Genomic DNA, 24,751 nt, shown 5'->3' with positions numbered 1-24,751 from the left:
TTCACGGCGATGGTCAGCTTTTCGATCTCAGCAAACATCGCCAGCTGGTTCCGCTCCTGCTGGGCTACCATAGCCCCCTGGGTATTCAGCACCGTGCGAATCTGATCTACCTCTGCTTGGTCCATAGTGGTCGGTTGTTCTGTAACGATGGGATAATGTATTTGGACCCAGGTGCAGAGTAGAACAGAGTAGACGGAAGCAGGAGTATAATTCAATAATAAAGGTACTCTTTATTTTGAGTAAACGGGAATAAATAATAACCGCACAGTAAGCGAATAAACAAAAGAGGATAAATCAAGTCTCCGATAAATGTTTAAATATTAAAAGGGACAAAACAACAAAACAAAAGGGGAGATGGCTTTAGTCTCCCATAAACGCCGTCAATAGATCAAGGCAGAGCAATGTACTTACAAAAGTCAATCGCTACTTATTTCCCATACAGGCGAGGAACGATAAGGCTACGAAGACCCGTACACACATAACGAACGCAACATATAGTGAACAACCGACAACCAGAGGGGAAACAGAGGGATATAAATAGCCACAGCCAAACAAAACACACCAGGTACAAATCAGTAATTAGGACAGACAAAAATGCAACATAAACACCAGAGGACGCCAAAGGGTCGCTCCACAATAAGATCGATTCCCCAAACCTTACACTTACTGACATTAGATCATTATGAAAAATAACTATGGTTACCATGGTAACCTCTGATATACTACAGTACCTCAAGCTTGCTTAATAATGAGGAAGATGAACTGAGCTCTCTAGTTCCCTATAAGTAACTTTATGTTTCACACACACATCAACACTGACCCATCTCCCTCCCAAATCAGCTCAATCAGCAATGACAACCTACTTTACACAGCTTAGCCTACAATCAGTCATGCATGCCACACACTCATACATGCATACTAAGAGAACACAACCCACTGTCCACTGTGTGGATAGCAGCTTCTCCACCAAAAGACATAGGCCTACGCAAAGTGCAATGAAAGGGTAACAAAGATATAACTATTAATGTGCATAAAACATTCAACTGGAATTTCACACTGGGCTTTCTGCAGGTTGTGCATCTCTCATACCTCACACTGCGATGTCATCACTCACCTTCAGGCCATCTCTCATACCTCACACTGCGATGTCATCACTCACCTTCAGGCCTCGTGTCTCATCTCTCATACCTCACACTGCGACGTCATCACTCACCTTCAGGCCTCGTGTCATCTCTCATACCTCACACTGCGATGTCATCACTCACCTTCAGGCCTCGTGTCATCTCTCATACCTCACACTGCGACATCATCACTCACCTTCAGGCCTCGTGTCTCATCTCTCATACCTCACACTGCGATATCATCACTCACCTTCAGGCCTTGTGTCTCATCTCTCATACCTCACACTGCGATAGCATCACTCACCTTCAGGCCTCGTGTCTCATCTCTCATACCTCACACTGCGACGTCATCACTCACCTTCAGGCCTCGTGTCTCATCTCTTATACCTCACACTGCGACGTCATCACTCACCTTCAGGCCTCGTGTCTCATCTCTCATACCTCACACTGCGATATCATCACTCACCTTCAGGCCTTGTGTCTCAGAATAGTACCATTGAGGCCTTGCAGGTATCTCCTAAGCTGTATCAGTGCAAAACTCTAGAGAATAAAACGCCTCACAGATCTTCAGTCCTAACTAAACACAGTGGCTAACCTTCCTCTCTGCAGAGGAAACTCCCAACCTACTGTCACCTCACAAAGCCGTGTTTGTGTCCGGCATTGTGACTGATGTTGTTTGTCCAGTAAAAGCAAACAATGACATTCCATGGCTTGCAACTGTATTCACGGGCGCTCGCTCGCCTTTCCAAATGTAAAGCGTATTCAGACACCTCGGCAGGGACAAAGCCATGGATCTGTCACATGCAGAGTGGGCGGGGCTGGGGGGTGAGGGGACGACAGCAACACAACACCAACATCCCACACCACAGAGGGACCCTCCCACCCCTTCAACAGGGAGGTGACTTACCTGATCTTGTCCGCTGCACTCTCAGACCTGTGAGGCAGAGAGAGGAGCACCTGTCAGCCATAGGGTACCTTATAGGAGATGTCAGCCATAGGGTACCTTATAGGAGATGTCAGCCATAGGGTACCTTATAGGAGATGTCAGCCATAGGGTACCTTATAGGAGATGTCAGCCATAGGGTACCTTATAGGAGATGTCAGCCATAGGGTACCTTATAGGAGATGTCAGCCATAGGGTACCTTATAGGAGATGTCAGCCATAGGGTACCTTATAGGAGATGTCAGCCATAGGGTACCTTATAGGAGATGTCAGCCATAGGGTACCTTATAGGAGATGTCAGCCATAGGGTACCTTATAGGAGATGTCAGCCATAGGGTACCTTATAGGAGATGTCAGCCATAGGGTACCTTATAGGAGATGTCAGCCATAGGGTACCTTATAGGAGATGTCAGCCATAGGGTACCTTATAGGAGATGTCAGCCATAGGGTACCTTATAGGAGATGTCAGCCATAGGGTACCTTATAGGAGATGTCAGCCATAGGGTACCTTATCCTCAAGAACATTGTTCTCAGTATAATTCAATGGCATCATCCCACACCAGTCCCTCATCATGACTGAAGCCTCACATACACACATCAAGTATATTGAACAGTAATATCCAATAGCATCCATCCCATACCAAGCACCAACAACAGTGAGAAGAGGTGTAGTGACGGAAAATCCTGCAAGCCTTATCAAACACAGCCATGCTCAAAATACAAATATCACTCATGACAACCAATGAGCAAAATCCTCCCATCCTGATGCCACATCGTCAAAACAAACCTACTGTATATGACCTAATGGATATACTGCTAACCGGACTAGTTCCAATAACAACTCTACATAGCTCTGAATAGTGCCCCTGGGAGCCCAGCGCAGCTGAGCTATGCTGCACGGTGAGCAGGCTGCTGCAGACAGACAGACACTGGTCCAGACAAAACATGCAGCTGTTACCTGCAGAGGAGACATGACATCCCGTGCCCTCTACAGCTGGGTATGGAACCTTCAGCCACCCCGGAGAAGGTATTTACAAGCAAGGAAAACAAGAAGAACATGCACAATAATTCCCATATGGTAAAAACGCAAGGAGCCTATTTCTGAGGAGAGTGATAGTGAGAGCGGGAGCGCGAGCGCGTGCAAAAGAAAGAGAGAGAGAGAGAGAGAGAGAGAGCAGGTTATAGAGGGGAGTGTAGGGATGGAAAGGGAGAGATAGAGCAGGAGAAAAGAGGGGGACAGAGACTGTTCGAATTGAAGCCTAAGGGACGTAGGGAGAGAGAGCATGTGTGTGTGTGTGTGTGTGTGTGTGTGTGTGTGTGTGGGGGGGGGGGGGGGGGGGGGCAGCTTAGGCTGCATACATGTGTTCATCACTGGATGTTAATATCTCTTTCGCATTTCTATTCTCATAGCCATTATCACACGCAATTCAGTTACGACACGACACTATTAACACTAAACAATGTCTTTATTTTTGTACGTCAAGTTGATGTTCAACTATATATACTGTGGAACTACAGACAGAGGTAAAATCTATGGTCTATCCTTCACTCACCAGAGAGAAAGTGCTGTTTGAGGAATCCATATGCACCTGTCATATGACATGGAAACCTCAAACAGCACTTCCTCTCTAGTGATGGAAGGATAAGGATAGGCCATAAGAGTGTTTTCCCTTATGTAGTATATCAGGGATACTCCTTATGTCGTGTATCACTGTGGGCCTGCAGGCACCACATGCTCTGATATGTAATTTACTCCCCATGTCTGCCACCACTGCCCACTGAGCACTGCAGTATATCCTCACCGCTGACAGAGTTAATATAGAGTTAAAGCTGCAGCCAGCCACCCACTCATACTGAGCCATGGGGAGGTACTGTAGAGAGGTCCACACACAAGGCATCATCTGTGGCTCACATTACAGTCTTGCTACACCCTTTACAGTACTTACAACTTGCAGTTGAAAGAATAGCTCAAGTGGCATTTTTAATGTGTGTGTCAACATGCTCTAGACATGCACTTACATAAACTATGTCTAATTGTTGTTGCCAAGTTCGAGAAAAAGGAGTCAACATTGTTCATGCAGAGGTGAATTATGGCATCATAAGGACACACAATACCTTATTTAACCACTGCATACAATCCTCATTGAAAACTAATTATTCAGATTTGATTCATTTTCAACATCATGAAAAGTGCACAAAACAGTATTATAGTCCAGATAAAGTGGACCCTACTGCCCTCTGGTGTTGAACGTGGTGAAACTGCAGCTGAATAAAACAGCTAATATCATGGGCATCCTGATTCATACAGCCAGCCACTTTTTTTCATCAAAGCAGACAAACGAAGAAACTGGTTATACCAAATACTTAACATAACAAACAAAACACACACACACACACACACACAGACACGCACACACATAAGCAACAACACTGTAGGCTTAATACACTAGTATTTACCTCTCCAGTCTGATGAATGGAGTCAGGAAGCGAATGGAGTCGTCGTCATGGCTACTCTGCTGGCTGCTCTGCTGACTGCTGCATGCAACAACAGAGAATAGCATTTGTCAATCATTCTGGTGAACAAACACTCTCACAACCTCAAGTCCTGTGGAAACTTGATGTGGTTTAATTCAGTCCTTTCATAGAATTCATAGAATTCTGCATTCATAACATTTCACTGCCAGACTATTTAATCTTGAGTAAATCAAGTGTGTGATATTCAATAACACCACTAGAGGGCCATATGAGACACACCAGCCACACAGTTTCACCATGATGACTTAGAAAGGGCAAACATTGAGATGTAACACTGTGGCTTTTAAAATAATACAAGATGAGTTCTTGAGTTAATGCACTCTCTAACTTTCTTCAATTCCAAGATGAGCCAAAAGCTATGATGACAAGATGCTGCCATGGGCAAATGTCTGATATGATTGACCAGACTTTCATAGATTAACTTTGGTACCATCTTTATATGATGACCATAAACTCATAAGTGTTTGTCCAGGGGAGGCTGGGGGAGATTAAAATCTGAGGACGGGCTCATTGAAATGCATGAAATGAAGTATATATACTAATATACAATCCTTCATTCAATTCCATGCATTACAATAAGCCGTCTTCAAGTCAGTAGAATGCCCCCACCTCTCAAGGTAGTGACTGTATCAATGCAGTTTTGAGGGTTAGAAGTGAATATGCCTGTTACGGCCGTTGTGTGTTTGTGTGTGTGTTCTGTTTCCTGTGTTTCTCCCAGGTGATTGCCCTTCATCCCTGCCTGTCGCCATGGTGACGGCAATCGCTCAATTAAGGCCTCCACTACACGTATATGGATATTTTTTTAAGCAGATATTTTCGTCCTCGTTTAAAAAAAAAAACTCTGTCTACACCACAAAAATATCTCTGTCCATACGAAGAGCCAAAACTGAATCGCCCGATCGAGCGTTATGGGCATGCGCAGTTGTAATCAAACTGGGCAGTGACTCAAAACGTAAACAGACCAAATATTTGAAACAGACAGAAAAGAAAAGTACAAAACAGACAGAAAAGCAAGTTATGGCGACCAAGAAGAAAGCATGGTAGAAGCGGCAGTAGAAAGCGGGGGAGCGTCCAGTCTTTAATTATTATTAACTCATTTTGAAGCAAATTTTCGCCGATTTCACTGCATAGTGGACATATTCTCTTGCCGGAGGATCTCTTGCAGTTAAATAGCCCGGTTTGGTTTCAGACACATTTGCAGAAGGCCGGCAAATAGCGTTAGTATTAGCTAACATAATGTTATCCAGTCTGTATACAGTATGCTGTGCTCTTTTGATTGATTGATTGATTGATTGATTGATTGATTGAAAACCTTTATTGTCCCCAATGGGGAAATTTTGTTGTCAAACAGCTCAGTTAGGGCAGAAAACATTCAGTACAGAAAACAGAAAAACATTCAATAAAATACATAAAACAGTGCAGGCTCAATAAGTAAAAAGTTCCAAAAGTTCCATCTCCAGGTCTCCCCCACCCTGCAGGGCCTGGTTGTAGAGTCGGAGTGCAGCTGGAATAAAGGACTGTCCAAATCTTTTTGTACTTTGACGGGGGAGAACAAATCTGTGGCTGAACTTGCTCCTCATCCCTGCCAGCTCGCAGTACATCGGGTGGGAGGGATTGGCCAGCATGGCCGCCAGTTTTTTCCCCATCCTCTGTTCTGCCACCACCTCTAGGCTGTCCAGCCCGGTCCCCACCACAGAGCTGGCCTTCTTCCACCTTACAAATGCCTGAGTCTGTTGTACCCTTCTAGTGAACACTTAAACTGTCCCAACAGGTGTGACATGCTACTGAGGATGTTCAAAAGTGAAATAAAGCTGATGCTTGTGACATATTCCATGTTTTTTGCTGTCCCTTGATTCCATGTTTTTTTGCTGTCCCTGAACATATCAAGTACAGTGTGATGAATATATTTTCCCAGCCAGCAAGATGGTACTCGGAGTCAAACCCAGGGCAAGGACACAAGTATGCCAACTGTTAAAGCAATGTTAATGTAAGACAAATTAGAAAGACAACGTGTGATAAATTGCACAATGTTGATTTATTCAACTATAGACAATGGGGATTGATGGGTGAACTGATACCTGTGAGAGGACAGGGGGAGCAGACAGAAGACTACACTTGTCTGCTGCTTGATCATAATAAATATGTAGGTGATAGGCAAACTCTTTGCTTTACTTACTTACTTATACTGTTTGGTAGGTGAAGCGATTCAAAGTAATATAACTGGGTGAGATTAGGCCACATGTAGCGGGACATAACGTTACCTAACGTTAACTTAGCCAAGCAGACAGCTAGCAGCTAGCTTGCGTTTTCGTTTTCTAATGGCTTGAATAGTACGCGGGGGGCGTTATAAGGGTCGGTGATGCTCAATCTATTTAGTTTAGCGATGTAGCGTTCTTTGTCTTGGTCGGTGAAGTGGGACGTAACTCTGATGGCCTGAAGTTGCCACTGGCGCTGGTGCTGGCATCCATTGTTTGTGACGTCATTGCATCAACACCAGCTCCGTTTAACTGGGGTGTCAAACATACGGCCCGCAGGCCGGATCAGGCCCTGAACGAGTTTAATCCGGCCCATGAGATGATTTTGCAAAGCATAAAAATGAGATGCGAGGGAGATGCAATTTTTCAAAGAAAGAAACTGCTGTTCTAATGTGTCCACTAGATGGCGCACTTCTGTCCAGCAAGCAAGCGGTTTATACCGGGGCTGAGGAAGTAGGCACAGGTAGTCGGAGCTAGCTTGTCAACATTACAATGGAGTCATTGCCCCAAAATGTCCCAATGTTGGCAACCAATCAAAATGTTTGTGTCTTTTGAAACACGGAACTACGTTTTGACGTCGTTGAGAATCACAACACAAACTCGCTAGTCAAGCCAAAATACTGCAACAACACAACGGATTGGGTGAGTAAACCCCACTGCTACCTAGTTAACTAGAACACTACTTTACATTGTTAGCAGGCTCACAAAACTTTAGGTTATTTACATAACCCCGGTTCTCTGAGTAGTATTCGTGAGTATCTCACTATGGGAACGCCCCCTGCGTGACCTCATCAGAAGCTGAATTACACTGCGCCAGCCCATTGGCTGGCCAAGGCGACGCTTGTGTCAGGAGGGACGGGACCCTCCGCCTATATAAGGCTTACACACGGCGTCTGTCGTCATTCAAAACAAGCAACCTCTTCCTCGCTTCTAAAGCAAGGAGGGTGGTCCGGTGAGATACTCACGAATACTACTCAGAGAACCGGGTTTATGTAAATAACCTAAAGTTCTCTTTCATAGTATTCGTTTCGTATCTCACTATGGGAATATACTTACTCCCGTATTGCCAGGCCTGCCTGCAAAATGACAACTGTCCCAGAATGGACCCTCACACACAAGAGGAACCCAAACTGAGGACTGAGTGTGATAGCGTTGGAGCCGTAACATCCAACCTATAAAATCTAGCGAACGTGTGGGGCGAAGCCCAGCACGCCGCCGCACACACCTCCTGAATAGACACCCCTTTAAAGAGTGCCCAGGAGGTCGCCAAACCTCTAGTAGAGTGCGTACGTAAGCCCGCGGGGGGCTGTAGACCCTTACTAGAGTAAGCCAAGGCAATAGCCGCCACTACCCAATGGGAAAGGCACTGTTTTGACACTGGCTTTCCCGTGTGTGGATTCGCCCAGGATACAAACAACTGGTCACCTTTCCTGCAACCCTGAGTCCTGTCTATGTAAACACGCAGCGCGCGGACAGGACATAAAGTATGCAACCGCCTGTGCTCTTCCGAGGCGAAAGGCGGGGGATAGAAGGCAGCCAACTCTATAGGGGTGCAAGAGCCTATAACCTTCGGAATAAAGGCTGAGTTAGGCATCAGACTGACCCTAGAGTCCCCTGGGGAGAACTTTGTACACTCTCGGTGCACCGAGAGCGCATGGACTTCACCTATGCGCTTAGCCGAAGCCAAAGCAAGCAATAGGACCGTCTTTAGCGTTAACACTTTCACCTCCACCTGTTCCAGCGGTTCGAACGGTGGGCAGGAGAGAGCATCTAGTACCATAGGGAGGTCCCATGAAGGAGCTAACGGCCTAGACATAGGCAATTTCCTTCGGGCCCCTTTCATAAACTGGCACACCAACGGGTGCTGGCTTATCGACTTTCCACCCAGGCCAATATGACAAGCCGAAATAGCTGCCAAATAGACCTAACGGTTGAGAAAGCCTTACCCTTCTCAATCAGGTCCTGTAGAAATGACAGAATAACTGTCACAGAACACTGAAAAGGGACAGCGTGTGACTCTGAGCACCAAGTCTCGAACACACGCCACTTATGCCCATACAACTTTCTAGTTGATGAGGCTCTGGCGCACTGAATAGTGTCGATCACCCCTTGGGGAAGACCCACTAGTGCAAGGTTGATCCCTGCACGGGCCAGGCCCACAGAGACAATCTCTCTGGGTGGGGATGGAATATCTCCCCCCACGCCTGGGTCAGCAGGTCCCTGCGCAGCGGTAGTTGCCATGGCGGACCGGATAGGAGTTGAAAAATCTCCGCCAACCAGTGCTTTCCCGGCCAACGCGGGGCTATCAGCACCATGGACAGATCTCCTTCCCTCACTCTGGCCAGAGTCGGGGGAATGAGTGCCACCGGTGGGAACGCATACAGGAGGGTCCTCGGCCACTCGTGCGCTAATGCGTCCACTCCCAACGGGGCTCCCCGATCGCGCAGAGAGAAGAACAGAGGACACTAGGCGTTCTCTGCCGTAGCATAAACGTCCACGGTCGCTTGACCGAATCGTGACCAAATCTGTTTCACTACTTCGGGGTGAAGTCTCCAGTCTGCGTACAGTGGGTTGCCCCTGGACAACAAATCTGCTCCGTAGTTCAGAATGCCCGGTACATGGGTTGCTCTCAGCGACCGCATGTGTACACTGCTCCACACTATCAGTCTGTGTGCCATAGTGTGTAACCCCTGCCACATCCGACTCCAGGCGGATGTGGCAGGGGGTTCAGCAGATGACAAACTTCAGAGCCAACAGGCTCACAGCCGCAGAGGACGACCCCCTGCTGGCGGGAAAGCTGAACACCTTCTACGCCCGGTTCGACGAGGGGCGAACGGAGGTAACCACAACACAAACACCACTCTCTCCAGCTCTCAGCAGCCTCACCCTCACAGAGCATGAAGTGAGACGCGTGCTGAAGGCGGTGGACCCCAGGAAAGCCTCGGGGCGGTGACCGTCGCGGTGGGGGTCCAGGCCCAGAGAGGCCACCCAGGGCTGGATGCCTCTCATGTACAGGCGCCCCAGGGGTATGGCCACCACAGCGGAGGCCATCAAGCATAACAACCTCTGGCATTGTTTGAGGGTAACTATGTTGCCCTTGCGAAACAGCGCTATAGTCGCGCGCATCGTCTCCACTCTTTCTGGAGACAAAAACGCCTTGGCTCGGATAGAGTCCAGTGCGAGCCCTATAAACGCGATGCGTTGAGAGGGTGTCACCATGCTCTTTTCCATGTTTATTCGGAACCCCAGACTCGTTAGGTGTTTCGAAATGACCGCTGTGTGACGTGCCGCCTCCTCGCGGGAGGTGGCTGCAACTAACCAGTCGTCGATATATGTGGCCACTCTGATACCCCTCTGTCTGAGAGGGGCCACTGCTGCCTCGGTGCATTTTACAAACACCCTTGGGCTTAGTGACAGGCCGAAGGGAAGGGCCACATATTCGTACGCTATCCCTTGGAAAGCGAATCTCAGATATTTCCTGTGTGGAGGATATATCGGAATGTGGAAATAAGCGTCCTTCAGGTCGATTGATGTGAACCAATCCCCTGCTCGTATGAAACTTAGCAGGGAAGAGTGTGTCAACATCCTGAATTTGTATTTTCTGCGATGCTGATTCAAGACGCGGAGGTCTAGAATAGCCCTCATGCCCCCCCCTTTCTTTGGGACCAGAAAATACTTAGAGTAGAAACCTCTGTGGGTCTCCTCGAGAGGTACAACTGTTATAGCTCCTTTCTCCCTTAGAATGGAGATTTCCTCCAGGAGAATATTGGCTCGTTCGCCCTGAGCTTGAGAGTACAGTATTTCTCTGAATGGGAGTGGAGCGACACAGAATTGGAGCCTGTAGCCCCTTCGTAGTGTCCTCAACACCCAGTCTGACTGTGTGCAGTCTGCCCATTCCTGCTGATGAGTGGAAAGCGGGCTGACTGGCCACATCGTCACATGCGAGTTGTTGGCGCCCCCTTGTGGCCGGGGCGCGCAACAGCCGCCTAGCGTGCCTTCCCGCGCTGTGCGCGGTCGGGCCGCTTTCTGCATCACAGCCGCGGGACGGGTTAGTCCCACGGTCTGCGTTATGGCAGAGAAAGATTTGTTTTTCAACATCTCTTGTATTCTTATGTTTTTCAACATTGTTAACAACGCCCTTGGCACTTTGCCTGGATGCGCTTGTCGGGACATTTTCAATACATTGTGCATTAACATGCTTGAGTGACAAACAACTTTGCAGTATGAACAGTCTCTCACCTTTGTATGGAACATGTCGTACCGAACTTGCTCTGGAACGGAGCTGGGAGGGTACAGAGCGGTCAGCGAGGGGGGCCGACTGGACTCGCTCTCCTCCCGAGGAGAGGCTGTCAGATCACCCGCTTCTTCTTCCTCGCCGACGCGGCGGCCGGGGGACGGGGCGGGGACGCCTGAGGTCTGGCCCATGGGTTCTTGGGACCTCTGGGTGCCTGAGGCGCTGCCTGCTGTCTAGCCGCTCTGGGGGTCTTGAAAGCAGGGGCCGGGGACGAGAGACAGCCTGCGCATATGACTGCCGTGGCTGGGTCACAGGCGCTGCGGGCTGCGCTCTTCTCGGAAGGCACAGCTCCATAGCCTCATCCTCTCTCTTTTTCTCCTCACATCTCTTCTGCATTGAGGTGACTGCTGCACCGAAGAGACCCTGCAGTACGATAGGGGTGTCGAGAATTTCTTCTCTCTCCTTCGCCGACAGGTTGGTGAGACCGAGCCAACGCGCCCTCTCCTGCAGTACCATGAGACCCATGGATTTACCCGTGGCTTGAATGGCCGTCTTGTGGAGACGGAAGATGTGATCCGTTATAACGCAGATTTCTTCCCATAGGGTAGGCATATTGTCTGGGTTAGCGGTCATATCCTCCTCCAGCTCAGCCTGGTAGGCTGATAGGAGTGCGGAGGCATTGAGAGCCCTCGCTGTCAGTGCCGCTGCTTTGTAGCACTTGTCTGTAAGGCTAGCCTGAAAGCGGTCCGACTTGGAGGGTAGGGACGGGGCAGCCGAAGATACGGGGGTTTTCGGGTGCAGGTGGCGCGCCACCACCGGCTCGACCGGTGGGATGTGGCGGAGGCCGAGGGAGTCCATCCCCTCACAATCCAGTTGAGAACCCCCGATTATTGGGTGTTTCTCGCTGAATGGCCGTTCTTTCCACGTAACTGCTATCTCATCGAGTAGCTCGGGGAAGAACGGCATAACTTGTTTCCCCGTCTTAGCCGCCGTCTGCAGTCTTTTGCCGTCAAAGCGTGACTTAGCAGTTTCGGTTTGGGCGACGGGCCAGGGGATATTCAGCCTTTTTGCTGCTCGCTTGCACATGTCCTGCATGTCACAGTCCATGAGAGACGGGGCGGAGGGTTGGTTGCCTCCGCCAGGCGTGGGGGGCTTTTCAGCTCCGCGCCTACCGATTGAGAATGAGGAGTCCTCCTCATCATCGGTGGACAAAATGAGGTCTGAGTCGTGCGACCCTCCCTCATCATTGTCCGAGTCTCTCCTAGGGTCATAGCGAGCAGCGGTAAAGCTGTCAACTCCCTTGTCATCCAGAACCGGGAAACCGATGTCAGGGCTATGTGGCACTAAGTCCGCCCAGCATGGTGTCGGTAACCCTGGAGACATGTCCGCGTTAGACTGTGATGGCAGCGTTTCGGCTGCCTCACACAGAAGCGGATCTTCTCCCGACAGGCTAGCCATGCGACTTAGCCGTCGGCGGAGAAGTTTATTGGGGAACACTGCACAGTGGATACACTCATCGGTAGAGATAACAGCGGCCTGGGCGTGGGTTAATCCCAGACACGCTGCGCACTTAGAGTGAGTGTCCCAGCTAGCCATTGACTTGCCGCACGGGCAGGTCTTCCGGCTAGTCTCGGCTGTGCTAGGTCCACTAGCCTCAACGTTAGCCATTGCTGGCTAGGGGGTTGTAGGCTAGCTGCTAGCAGGCCTCGCTACTTCACCCGTTAGCTTGTCAGCTATCAAGGGAAACAGAGGGGCCAGGGGAGGGATATTACTATCTACCCGCTAGCAGTGCGTTATAGAGATAAAGTTATTTCTACTTTTGTCTCTCACACTGGGTATTGCTACCCGTAACCGTTCGGAGTATTCTTACTCGCAGAACAGGGAGTATTGCTACTCGTGTCGTTCAGAACGAGGAGTATCGCTACTCTTTTCGTTCCGAGCAAGGCGAGTATTGCTACTCGAATCGTAACACGGGGTATCGCTACCCCGAGTCAGAGTATTCCTACTCTTCAACAGAAGTATTTCTACTCCTGTGAACGTCAACCTATGCAGTTTAGCAGCAGAGCGCCCGTCGGCACGAGTTTGGTCACTCGTATCTGTGGAGTGTTTAGCTTTAGCCACCCGCACAGTTGTCATCAGCTCCAGTGAGAAGCGAGAAGAGGTTTTTGAATGACGACAGATACGATACGATAGTTCTTGTTCATGATTGGACAGCTCAGGGCTTGTGCCCTTTTCTATCCATCGTTTCGCTTGGATGTGGAGGTGTAGATGGAGGGGAGGAGCGGTAGCTGAGCCAATGGTAGATGGAGGGGAGGAGCGGTAGAGGAGCCAATGGCTTCCATAGGAGTTTTTTTTTTTTTTTTTTTTTTTTTTTCTCTTGATAGAAGATAGAAGAAGACAACAGGAAAAAGGCCAACATTGCTCAATAGTGCTTATGGGTGGATGCATGGAGGTTATTATCTAGTAAATGAAATAAAAATATAAAATCATAGAATCATATTGTCATATTGTCAGTCAGGATGTTGATGGTTATGGTGGATTGTTTTGCAGGATTATGGAGAGAGGTGTTCCGGTGGTCCATTGTGCTTCTTGAATTAACTGCGTCAGTGATGGATTGTTGATTGCTTGTTGGATATATTTCTGAGTGAGAATGGTGTTTCTTTGTTTGATGGTTTGGAGTCCGGACATGCTGTGGATGTATTGAGTGCTGATGTACATCGGGAGTCTGTATGCCATTTTTATTGCCTTGTTTTGGATGGTTTGGAGTCTGTTGAACTGGTGTTGTGAAGCTGTGGTCCAGGCTGGTGCTGCATATTCGAATAGTGATCTGATGTATGATTGGTAAACTTTGAGGATGATTTCTGGTGATGCTCCGTGTTTGTGTCCGCTGAGTGCTTTGAGGTGGTTGAGTCTTTGATTTCCTTGTTTTTCCAGGTTATTGATGTGAGTGGTCCATGACATGTTTCTTTGAAAAGTGACTCCTAAGAACTTTGCCTCTTTGGCCAGGGTGATGGGGGTGTTATAGAGGGTGAGGTGGACGACAGGTTTGAGATGGGGGTTTTTGGTGAATAATATGAGCTGTGTTTTGGTGGGGTTGAGTTTGATTCTCCAGGTGTTGGACCAGGTTTCTATTGTAGTGATGCATGATTGGAGTTTTTTGGCAGCAAGTGGAATGGATTTTGAATGAGTCCAGTAGCAGAGGTCGTCGGCAAATTGTGAAACATGTCCAATGGTGGGTGGGGGGTAGTAGATGTCTGAGATGTAGACGAGGAAAAGGAGGGGACTGAGGACTGCACCTTGTGGAACACCGGCTTCAGGAGTGAAAGGGGTGGAGAGGGACGTGTTGACTTTGACCTTGATTTGACGATTATGAAGAAAGCTTGATATTATGTTGTAGATGGGAAGTGGTAGTTTGAATTTATTGTCTTGGAGTTTGAAGAGTAGTCCGTTGTGCCACATTTTGTCAAATGCCTTTTCTACATCGAAAAATATTGCCATGGTGAATTCTTTTTTGGTGAAACTGCGGGTGATTGCTTCTGACAGCCGAAGGATATTGTCAGTGGTGGATCTGTTTTTACGGAAGCCAGCTTGGTGAATGCCCAGGAGTCCCGTGTGCTCTATGTGCAATGTGAGGCGTGCAGTGATGGTGCGTTCAAACAGTTTCCCGATGTGACTGAGGAGGCTGATGGGTCTGTAGCTGGTGGGGTTTTTGGGGTCTTTACCTGGTTTGTGGATCATTATGACTGTGGCTGTTTTCCAGGGTAAGGGGAAGTGCCCGGTGGTGAGACAGGTAGTGAAGAGGAGGGAGAGCAGGTTCAGGTAAATATCAGGTGCTTGTTTGATCAGGATGGTGTCAATATTGTCTTCTCCTGGTGCTTTATTTTTCATTTTTTTGAGGAGGGCTTTGATTTCGTGGGGGGTTATTGGTTGTGACAGTGGGTGGTCAGCTGCTGGGATGAGAGGTGGAGAGGAATTGGTTGTGGCCTTGTCAACAGTTTCTTTCCAGTCCTGGTTGAAGTGTGGAGCTGAGGGACATGTGTGGATATTTTGAAGGTGGTTTCTGAATATATTTGCTTTTTCTTGATTGCTGTCGATGATTTGGTCTTGATGTGTTAGAGTTGGTATATTGTTTTGGCTTTGTGAGCCATTCATGTTTTTTTTTTTTTGCCAGAAACTACGTGGGTTGGTTTTGTAATCATTGTCCAGTTTTTTGTAGAATGACTTCCCTTTTTCCTGTTTGCGTAGGGTGAGCTGCTGTCTGATTTGGTTCTGGAGCCTGTTTATTTCTGCTTTGGTGTCAGGTGATCTGTGTTTGAAGTAGTGTCTGCGTAGTTTTCTTTTCTTTTTGATCAGATGTAGGATGTGGGCTGGGAGCTGCTGCAGTGGTTTGGAGGTAGTGTGTAACGGGATGCATGTGTTGCGTGCCTGGGTGAGGATTGATCCAATGTGTGTGGCCAGCTGGTCCAGTGAGTGGTGGTCGTGTGGGATCTGAGTGATTTGTGTGGTTTGTTCGGTGATGTATTTCCTGTAGTTTTCCCAGTTGGCTTTTTTGTAGTTGAACCGTGGTTGTTGTGGTATGTGTTGGAGTTTGAGGGAGAAAGTGGTTAGGATGGGGAGGTGGTCGCTGCCAATGTCGTGGCTAACAGTGAAGTTTTGGAGAGTGGCTGAGAGGTCTGGTGATGAGAGAGCCAGGTCCAGTATGTCCGTGGCGGAGTTGGCAGAGTGGATGAATGTGGGTTCGTCATTGTTGAGGATGGTGAGGTTGGTGGTGTCCAGTATGTCTTTCAGTGCTGTTCCAGATTTATTTGTGGTATTGCAGTTAAAATCCTTGTGCTTGGCATTAAAATCTCCCAGTATGAGTACATTTCTGTTGTTATTGGTGATGGTGTGGATAAGTTTTTCAGAGGGTTGTGATCCAGGAGGGCAGTAAATGGAGGTGATGAGAAGAGTAGTGGATGGATTTAAAAACAGTGTGGCTGCCATGTATTCGTTATTAGAGAGTTCTTCTTGTGTGAGGTTAAAAAGGGTTTCCTTGTATTCTGTACCCTGTTTGATTAATAGTGCCACCCCGCCCCCATGGCCTGCTGGCCGTTCCTTCCTTAGAATATTAAAGCCGTCCATTTTGAAAGGTGTGTCTTTACTGAGGAGGGTTTCATTGATGGAGGCTACTGTGACCTGTTCCTCTGCTAGAATAACTTTCAATTCGCTTTTGTTTTTCCTTATTCCCCTGATATTAATGTGTAAAAAGGTGGTAGCCATAAAGTAATGTTCAAAAACTTAAATAAAATAAGTTTAATGAGCAGGTTAAAAGACAGGACTGTTTAAAAAGCTGGTGTTCTTTCTAACGCTTTCCAGGAATTTTTTATTTGTGTTCTCATCCTTGCACAACAGTCTGAGGTCATCCTGTAGCTTGGTGAGGTTTGTGCTGGGGTCTTGGGGGGTCGGTGGTATGGTTTGGGGATTTAGTGGATTGGCGGTAGTGGGGGGGAACTGGAAATTTAAGTGATTTTGTGGCCGGGAACTTCTTGGTGCAGTGGTGGTGAGGGCTAGGTAGGTGGGGCAGGTCTTGGAGATGGAGGGGTGCTTGCCACCACAGTTTGCACATTTGGAGTCTGATTTGTCCTTAGTGCATTGTTTGTGGTGGTGGTTACCTGAACATCTGAGACATGTGACTGGGTTCTTGCATTGCATTGATGTGTGGTTGAATTGTTGGCAGTTGAAACACTGCTGGGTGGATGGGGGTGGGTGGGATTTCTCAATTCTGTAGTGAAAGTAATTCATGAAGAAACCTTCTTGGAGGAGGCCAGGTGCATCTGTGGGGTTTGTGAGGTTAATCCTTATGAAGGTGGTGGGTTGTTGAGTGGCTCTGCTGATGATCCGGTGTGCTTTGGTGATGGAGATGCCTTGTTTTTCCAGTTCTTCTTTAATTTCTTCAGTGTCGATGCCAGTGTTGACTCCTTTGATGATCAACTGTTTGATTTGTTGATGAGTTGTGGTGGTTGGTGTGGCGTTTCTTGCTGGGCGGTATGTAATTTTTGAGTTCTGGAATGAGTCTTGGGGCCAGGGAGAGAGAAGGGAGTTTATGGAGTGTATGTCGTGTGTGAATATGAGGATGCCTCCTCGTTGCATGCGGACTAATTTTTTTATTTTTATGTCTGGTTTGCATCGGATCAATTCTTCGTAGATGGATTTGTTGGTGGTAAAGGTGCCGTGGTTGATATTGTCTAACACTACTGGTATGAGTGAGGGGTTTTTGGGTGACTCTGGGTGGTCTGGTTTTGCTCTCTTCTTGGGGTTGGATGGGAAATAATCACTATATTTGTCCTTGTTTTGGTGAACAGTCTCTGAGTAGGTGGGCAGGTGGGGGGGTACGAGGGGTGTCTCCATAGGGTTGCCATTCACCAGGGTTGAGCTCATGTGTCCAACTATGTTTTGGAGTTGAGGGATGTAGTGGGCAAGTGGGGTTGATTGGATGTTCTTGTTGAGTTCAATGAGTTCAATGAGTAGTAGTTGGAGTTTATCCAGCAAGGCTAGGACGTGGGTTTCGGCAGAGATGTGGGGTTGAGGGGTTAGTGCTGCATTAGTGCTGGTTGGAATGACAAGGGGGGTGGGGAGTGCTGGTGTTTCCTTAGATGCTTTGGTCACTTGTAGTTTGTGGGTGACGACAGACGCCGTGTGTAAGCCTTATATAGGCGGAGGGTCCCGTCCCTCCTGACACAAGCGTCGCCTGGGCCAGCCAATGGGCTGGCGCAGTGTAATTCAGCTTCTGATGAGGTCACGCAGGGGGCGTTCCCATAGTGAGATACGAAACGAATACTATGAAAGAGAACAAAGCTGTGTTAGTTGACCAGCGATGTGTCGTTGATTTTCAACAACGCGGAAATGGATAAAAAAAAAAAAAAAAAAAAAGTCTGAGCATTACATCAGATCCTGATATGTGGACCAAAGCAGTGTCACAAACACTGTTACACATATCTAATCATTATTTTTCTATCAATAAATAGTGTAGCCTACACAACAAGGCAGGGAGTAACTCAACCCTGTTGAATAGTTTCTACCTCAGTTTGTATGGTTTGTTGAGTTAGCACAGGATTAATATGTGGAAATGACAAATGTTGTTTTATTCATTTATTATTTATGTTGTATTTTGTTCAATCCCAGATAGGGTGTGAATTAAAGTGGTATGGCTTTGTAGATATACTGAGACAAAGTCTAAGTTCCAGTCACTGAGGGTGATCACATTGTGTTCTGGAAATTGCAAATGTTTTTTTTCCAAATAATTGGATTATTGTGATGGGACATTTTCAGAATGTGCTTGTACTATTTTGGACCAAAGTAAAAAAAAGAAAACTATCTGAAGTTGTCATTATTATTAAGTTATTCTGTCAGATTCTATCGGTCCTCCATGTGGCCCCTGAGCTCAAATGAGTTTGACATCCCTGGTTTAACATGACCACACTGATGAATAACCACACTGATGAATAACCACACTGATGAATAACCACACTGATGAATAACCACACTGATGAATGAATGATGAATGAATGATGAATGATGAATGAATGAATGAATGGTCTTTATTGTCATTGCTACAGTACAGGTACCAAACAACGACATTTAGGAGGGGTGGCTCCCCTGGTGTTAGGAAAGAAAAAAAAAACTTTAAAAAAACAATCACAAGAAGGTAAGGAGCTGGTTTACATAAATAAAGGCTATGTACACTATCCACTGTACTATACTGCACAGATAGTCAACTAGGGTTGTCATATTGCACAATAGTGTTATTGCACATTTATTTAAAGTGTCGCAGTTTGCAGGCTTGAAATTGATACACTCAATCGGATATTTTTAAAAATATTTTTATTATTTCTTCACTTTTTTATCCGTTTAGAGAAATCTCCGTTTATGTGAGTGAAAACCCTGTGTTCGTATGGTTGAGAGGCCCAATTGTACCAAAAAAATTGCGTTTAAAGAAATATCCATATACGTGCAGTCCAGGCCTCAGGGTGGAGGGAGGATACGTGCAGTCCAGGCCTCAGGGTGGAGGGAGGATCAAAGGCTGGGAGAGACATTCAGATGGTGCCAGTGGGCCAGTCTACAACTCCTGAGTTGTTTGCGGTTAACATTTTAGCTCCAGCTATTGTGTGGTACGGCAGGTTGCAGTGTGTACCGGTATCTACAGCTGCTGTGTGGTACGGCAGGTTGCAGTGTGTACCGGTATCTACAGCTGCTGTGTGGTACGGCAGGTTGCAGTGTGTACCGGTATCTACAGCTGTTGTGTGGTACGGCAGGTTGCAGTGTGTACCGGTATCTACAGCTGTTGTGTGATACGGCAGGTTGCAGTGTGTACAGCTGCTGTGTGGTACGGCAGGTTGCAGTGTGTACAGCTGCTGTGTGGTGCGGCAGGTTGCAGTGTGTACAGCTGCTGTGTGGTGCGGCAGGTTGCAGTGTGTACAGCTGCTGTGTGGTGCGGCAGGTTGCAGTGTGTACAGCTGCTGTGTGGTACGGCAGGTTGCAGTGTGTACCGGTATCGGTAACTTTTACTCTTTTCTAGAGGGAGTGTGTTTGTTATTCTTGTGTTTGGCCTTTACTTTAAGTTACTTGCTACATTGTTCATTGTTCTTTGTTCATCTAGCTGTTATCTATCTAATTTACCTTACACTGCTTATTAAGATACATATTCGCTCTCCTTTTTATAGAGAGTAGTTTTTAGTTAAAGAGTTTCATGAAACCTGTTTATTTTGCAGTTTTACACTAAACCTAAACCGTGCTATCTATATGCTCCTGTCACCTCTTGTTCTTGTCCCCCCGGTTCTATTTCATTGTTACTCCCCCATCCCCTGGATAATATTTGGGGACGTTTCAATGCCTCACCTGTCCACACGATTGTACTTCATTCAGTGTCATTCCACTTTATTGCACATAGCTTTTTTAGTTTGGAATGTTACAATTCCTTTCGCTGTGTAGTTTTATTGAGTTATTACCAATGTCTGGTGCACATGTCCTGTGAATAGCTGCAATGGAAATATGTTGAATTAAAACATTGTTGATGTGTTAAATACTTATTTCCCCCACTGTATGTGTGTCATTTTATTACTCAAAGTATACTGTATATGTAGGCGTGTAGGATTCTGCCAGTGTGGAGAGTGCACAAGCTTCTTTGAAAACATAAGAAATGAAAGTTAACCTGGTATGGGGCCCCACTAAATAATGTATTGCCATACACAATTGATGGAATATGTGCTTTGAACGTGATAACAAGGAGGTGTAACATAACACTGCATTTTAAGACAGCACCAGTATGATAGACTTTGGAGAGTGATGGCTATCGGTTTTTTCTATGGGCTTTGAATTTATTCAAATGTAATCGGTTACAAGGTGGGCTTTTTGAGGAGCAATTTACCTAAAATGGAGGACCTTAATAGACTACAAGAAGACCACCACTTCTGCAACCCAACATGTAATAGTCCTATATCTTATCTGTGCATAAGTAGACACAATGGTTGACTCATAAGTAATAGCTACTTACAAACAAGGGACGTGAGCAGAGTTACAATTGAGGAACAGTATGTAAACTCTTAAGTGAGGCTTTCATCCACTTTTTTTCCCAAGTCTTGTTACAACTGCTCTATTTGATCTCAAACATCTCACAGAAAGGTTTTCTCTCTGGAATGTAGATACATACTAGACAGGCCACTCACGCCTGGTGGAGGACACTATGCTGCTTCCCTCGACCACTGTAGCCCCTGACCAGACACACCAGACAGACAGACAGACAGACAGACAGACACACACACACACACACAGACACACACACACAGATACTTTTTAAAAGCCATGAATTATCTAAAGAGGAACAACTTAATGCAATGGGTTCAGGGGTGTTATACACATGGATCCACTTTGATTTCTGATACGATAAAGATCAACACTCAACAGCAAGGCATTGTCCTGACAGAGCCGTCCCCTGCGTCAGAGTGTAAATATCTGACCTGTATCTACTTCAACTAGTTCACACCCTTTGCTCAGAACTGAAAGAAAACATAATATTTTCTTATTAGAACGGTTTGTCTGAATACTAACTTAATCTCACTAAAAATAATAATTTGACATACTTATAATTTGTCATCAAACTCAGCTTGTTTTTGATTCACATTATCATCTGTCATCCTGCTTTGTACTCGGTGAGTGTTCTTAGTCTTATAAACATGGTAATACTTACGTACGTTTTAGGACTGTTCAAAAGCAAGGACTGTGTGATTATCTAGTTATCTGTAGTTATGTATTTTTAGCATGTCCATGCTGCTAGCTAGCTAGTGCAATGGAGTACAGTCTGTTTGTTTTTGATTCAGGGCAATTTTCTTTGGTTTGAGGTGTACCAACATTCAAATAAGTATATCTTCTTCAACTATTTTCATAGTCTGTAAAAGTACCTACAAATAACTGTGCATGTATTCAAATAATGGTTTACAAATACAAATCACCGAATGTTTGTGTGGATAGTAAATTATATTTCAGCTTTATGTTTTTTGTTTATGGATCATGGTACAATTTTGTTTGTTGTAGTCATTTGTGAGTTATTTACAATACTATTGACAGTCATTTATCTCCATAGCTATAGCCCCATCATTAATGAATGTTTTTGAACAGTAAAGAGGTAGCTTCCCTGAGGAGGAACACTACTATGTTTGTTGTATCCCGTCCATCCATGAGGAACATGGCTTGGCTTTTATCAATAATGAATGTGTGATTAACATTATGCAAAACACACTGTTAGGTGTCTTTTCTATTTTCACCCATCCATAATGGAGCCAAATTGACAAGGAGGTAAAGGTTGTTTATGTATTTTCCATGCTACAGAAACCCAAACCCTTTTTGTACCTTAGGTGTTGAGGTGGATAATGATCCAGTATTTCACACTTAGGGAACTGACAGGGCATGCACACATGCCTCTGGATAAAAGAGATCTTCAGCTGTGAGAGGAATGGCATGGACCTTAATGGAGTAATTACATGCTGCCCGTGTACCATCTGCCTCCACCATCTCTCCAGCTATGGCAAGTGAACAGTTTATGCATAGGTCCAGGAGTTGTTCCTGACCACCTAATCTGACCAGGAAAAACTCCCAGGTTGCATGATCAGGCAAAACTCCACAACAGCACTACACAGTAATGCTCTCTAAAGGGTAGTCTCTGTCTAGATGTCTGTGGTGCTGACTTAAGTGTCAGTGTGTTGTTCCACTGGAAACTCAGGGTCAGGGTTGATAGATCTCTGTAAACTCTGCCAGGTCTAAACTCAGGGTCAGGGTTGATAGATCACTGTACACTCTGCCAGGTCTAAACTCAGGGTCAGGGTTGATAGATCACTGTAAACTCTGCCAGGTCTAAACTCAGGGTCAGGGTTGATAGATCACTGTACACTCTGCCAGGTCTAAACTCAGGGTCAGGGTTGATAGATCACTGTAAACTCTGCCAGGTCTAAACTCAGGGTCAGGGTTGATAGATCACTGTACACTCTGCCAGGTCTAAACTTTAACTCTGCACATAATAATAATAATAATAATAATAATAATAATAATAATAATAACAACAACAACAATAACAATAATAGGCTTATTTATACAGCACATTTCACACATAAGAATGCAGCTCAAAGTGCTGTACAATACAGAGCAAATGAACAGATTAAAAAAAAACAACAACAACAACAACAAGACATCAGCAATGAAGTGCAAAAGAAAGAAAAAGGAACAGATTTAAAACAACAGTACATGATTATGAGCATAATAAAAAAGATATAACCTCTGGTCTAGAATAAAATCAGGAGGTTCACTACCACCTTTAACAGTTGGTTTACATTCAGATTCCTTACTACCGTACTAGCCATGTCATGTAGTTTTGGATGCTAAACTGCATTTTGTTGTATTGTACTTGTACTCTGCGACGACAACGTTGAATCTAATCTAATCTAATCTAATGTCATGTAGTTTTAATCAAACATACAAGCTTCCAAATATGTTCACATATTAAGGACGATATGGGCCAACATACGTAATTAACCTTTTGTTAATTAAAATATACCTAGTTTTGGTTCCAATGATGGATTGGAGTGAGTGTTTCCACCACAGCTGGATGTTTTTCGAGATGTTCAGTGTCTCCACCTTTTATTTTGGTAGAGTGGGTCACCACTGAGGATTTCTTCTTGCTCGTCTTGACCTGCATTGCAGTGATGGTGCATCACTGGCTGACATGGCAACTGCACTACCCTCAACCACAAAACCATACAGAGGGTGGTGCGGACAGCTGGATGAAAGCTTCCGTCCATCCTGATATATATACAGTGATATATATATACAGTGATATATATATATACAGTGGGGAAAATAAGTATTTCACCTGATTTTATGCAATTATTCGAAAATGGAAGAAACACAAATTGACCATCAATCTCCCCCGGTCTGGGGCTCCACGCAAGATCTCACCTCGTGGGGTGACGTTGATCATGAGAAAGGTGGGAGGGATCAACCCAGAACTACACAGGAGGAGCTTGTTAATGATCTCAAGGCAGCTGGGACCACAGTCACCAAGATGACTACGCCGTAATGAATTGAAAACCTGTAGCGCCCGCAAGGTCCCCTTGCTCAAGAAGGCACATCTACAGGCCCGTCTCAAGTTTGCCAATGAACACCTGAATGATTCAGGGGAGGCTTGGGAGAAAGTGCTGTGGTCAGATGAGACCAAAATCGAGCTCTTTGGCATCAACTTGACTCGCCGTGTTTTGAGGAGGAAAAATACAGATTTTGACCTCAAGAACACCATCCCCACCGTCAAGCATGGTGGTGGGAACATTATGCTTTGGGGCTGTTTCTCTGCTAAGGGGACAGGGCGACTTCACCGCATCGAGGGGAGGATGAACGGGGTCATATACCGTGAAATCTTGGGTGAGAACCTCCTTCCCTCAGCCAGGACACTGACAATGGGTCATGGATGGGTGTTCCAGCATGACAATGACCCAAAACATACGGCTAAGGCAACAAAGGAGTGGCTCAAGAAGAAGCACATTAAGGTCATGGAGTGGCCTAGTCAGTCTCCGGACCTTAATCCCATGGAAAATCTGTGGAGGAGCTGAAGCTTTGAGTTGCCAAGCGACAACCTCCAAACCTTAAGGAATTGGAGAGGATCTGCAAAGAGGAGTGGGCCGAAAAACAAGAAACGTCTGACTGCTGTCATGTTTCGCTAGGGGGTGAAATACTTATTTTACTCAATAAAACACATATAATTGTTCAAAATTCATATAATGTGATTTTCTGGGATTCACTGTTAAAATTAACCTACCATAAACAATTATAGATTGTTCATTTCTTTGTAAGGGGGTAAACTCACCAAATCAGCATGGGGTGAAATACCTTATTTTCCCCACTGTATATATATCATTTAATTTGTTCCATGTTGCATGAAAATTCATTTTCAGCCGACTTACGCTTATTCATGTCAGATTGTGCTAATCATCTCCCCTGCGCATAGGAACAAATATTATTACAAGTAGCAATGTTGTCATTTTTCTTTGTGACATGAAGCCACGGTTTGAACCGTTTCTTCCTAGACTCAGCCATGACTCCTTGTTGCAAGTTTCAGAGTTTCAATTCAATTCAGGCTGCGGAGGCA

The 24,751-nt window shown here is 45.9% G+C and overlaps 1 protein-coding gene across 1 annotated transcript in view; it reads right to left on the bottom strand.

Annotated features, from left to right (window-relative positions):
• Nucleotides 1–24,751, bottom strand: part of LOC308168662 (protein Aster-B-like) — a gene marked incomplete at both ends in the record, with an annotated part of 153,811 nt that overhangs the window by 128,011 nt on the left and 1,049 nt on the right. Inside the window, 2 exons of the mRNA XM_080543273.1 lie at nt 2,029–2,055; nt 4,522–4,599. Of these exons, the coding sequence (XP_080399399.1) occupies nt 2,029–2,055; nt 4,522–4,599 (105 nt within the window). The remainder of the gene's footprint in view (nt 1–2,028; nt 2,056–4,521; nt 4,600–24,751) is intronic.

This window comes from Nansenia antarctica, assembly GCF_963989245.1.
Source record: "Nansenia antarctica genome assembly, chromosome: 12".
Lineage (NCBI taxonomy): Eukaryota > Metazoa > Chordata > Actinopteri > Argentiniformes > Microstomatidae > Nansenia > Nansenia antarctica.
The sequence above is the reverse complement of the archived record's forward strand: the minus strand, read 5'-3'. Positions and strand labels throughout refer to the sequence as shown.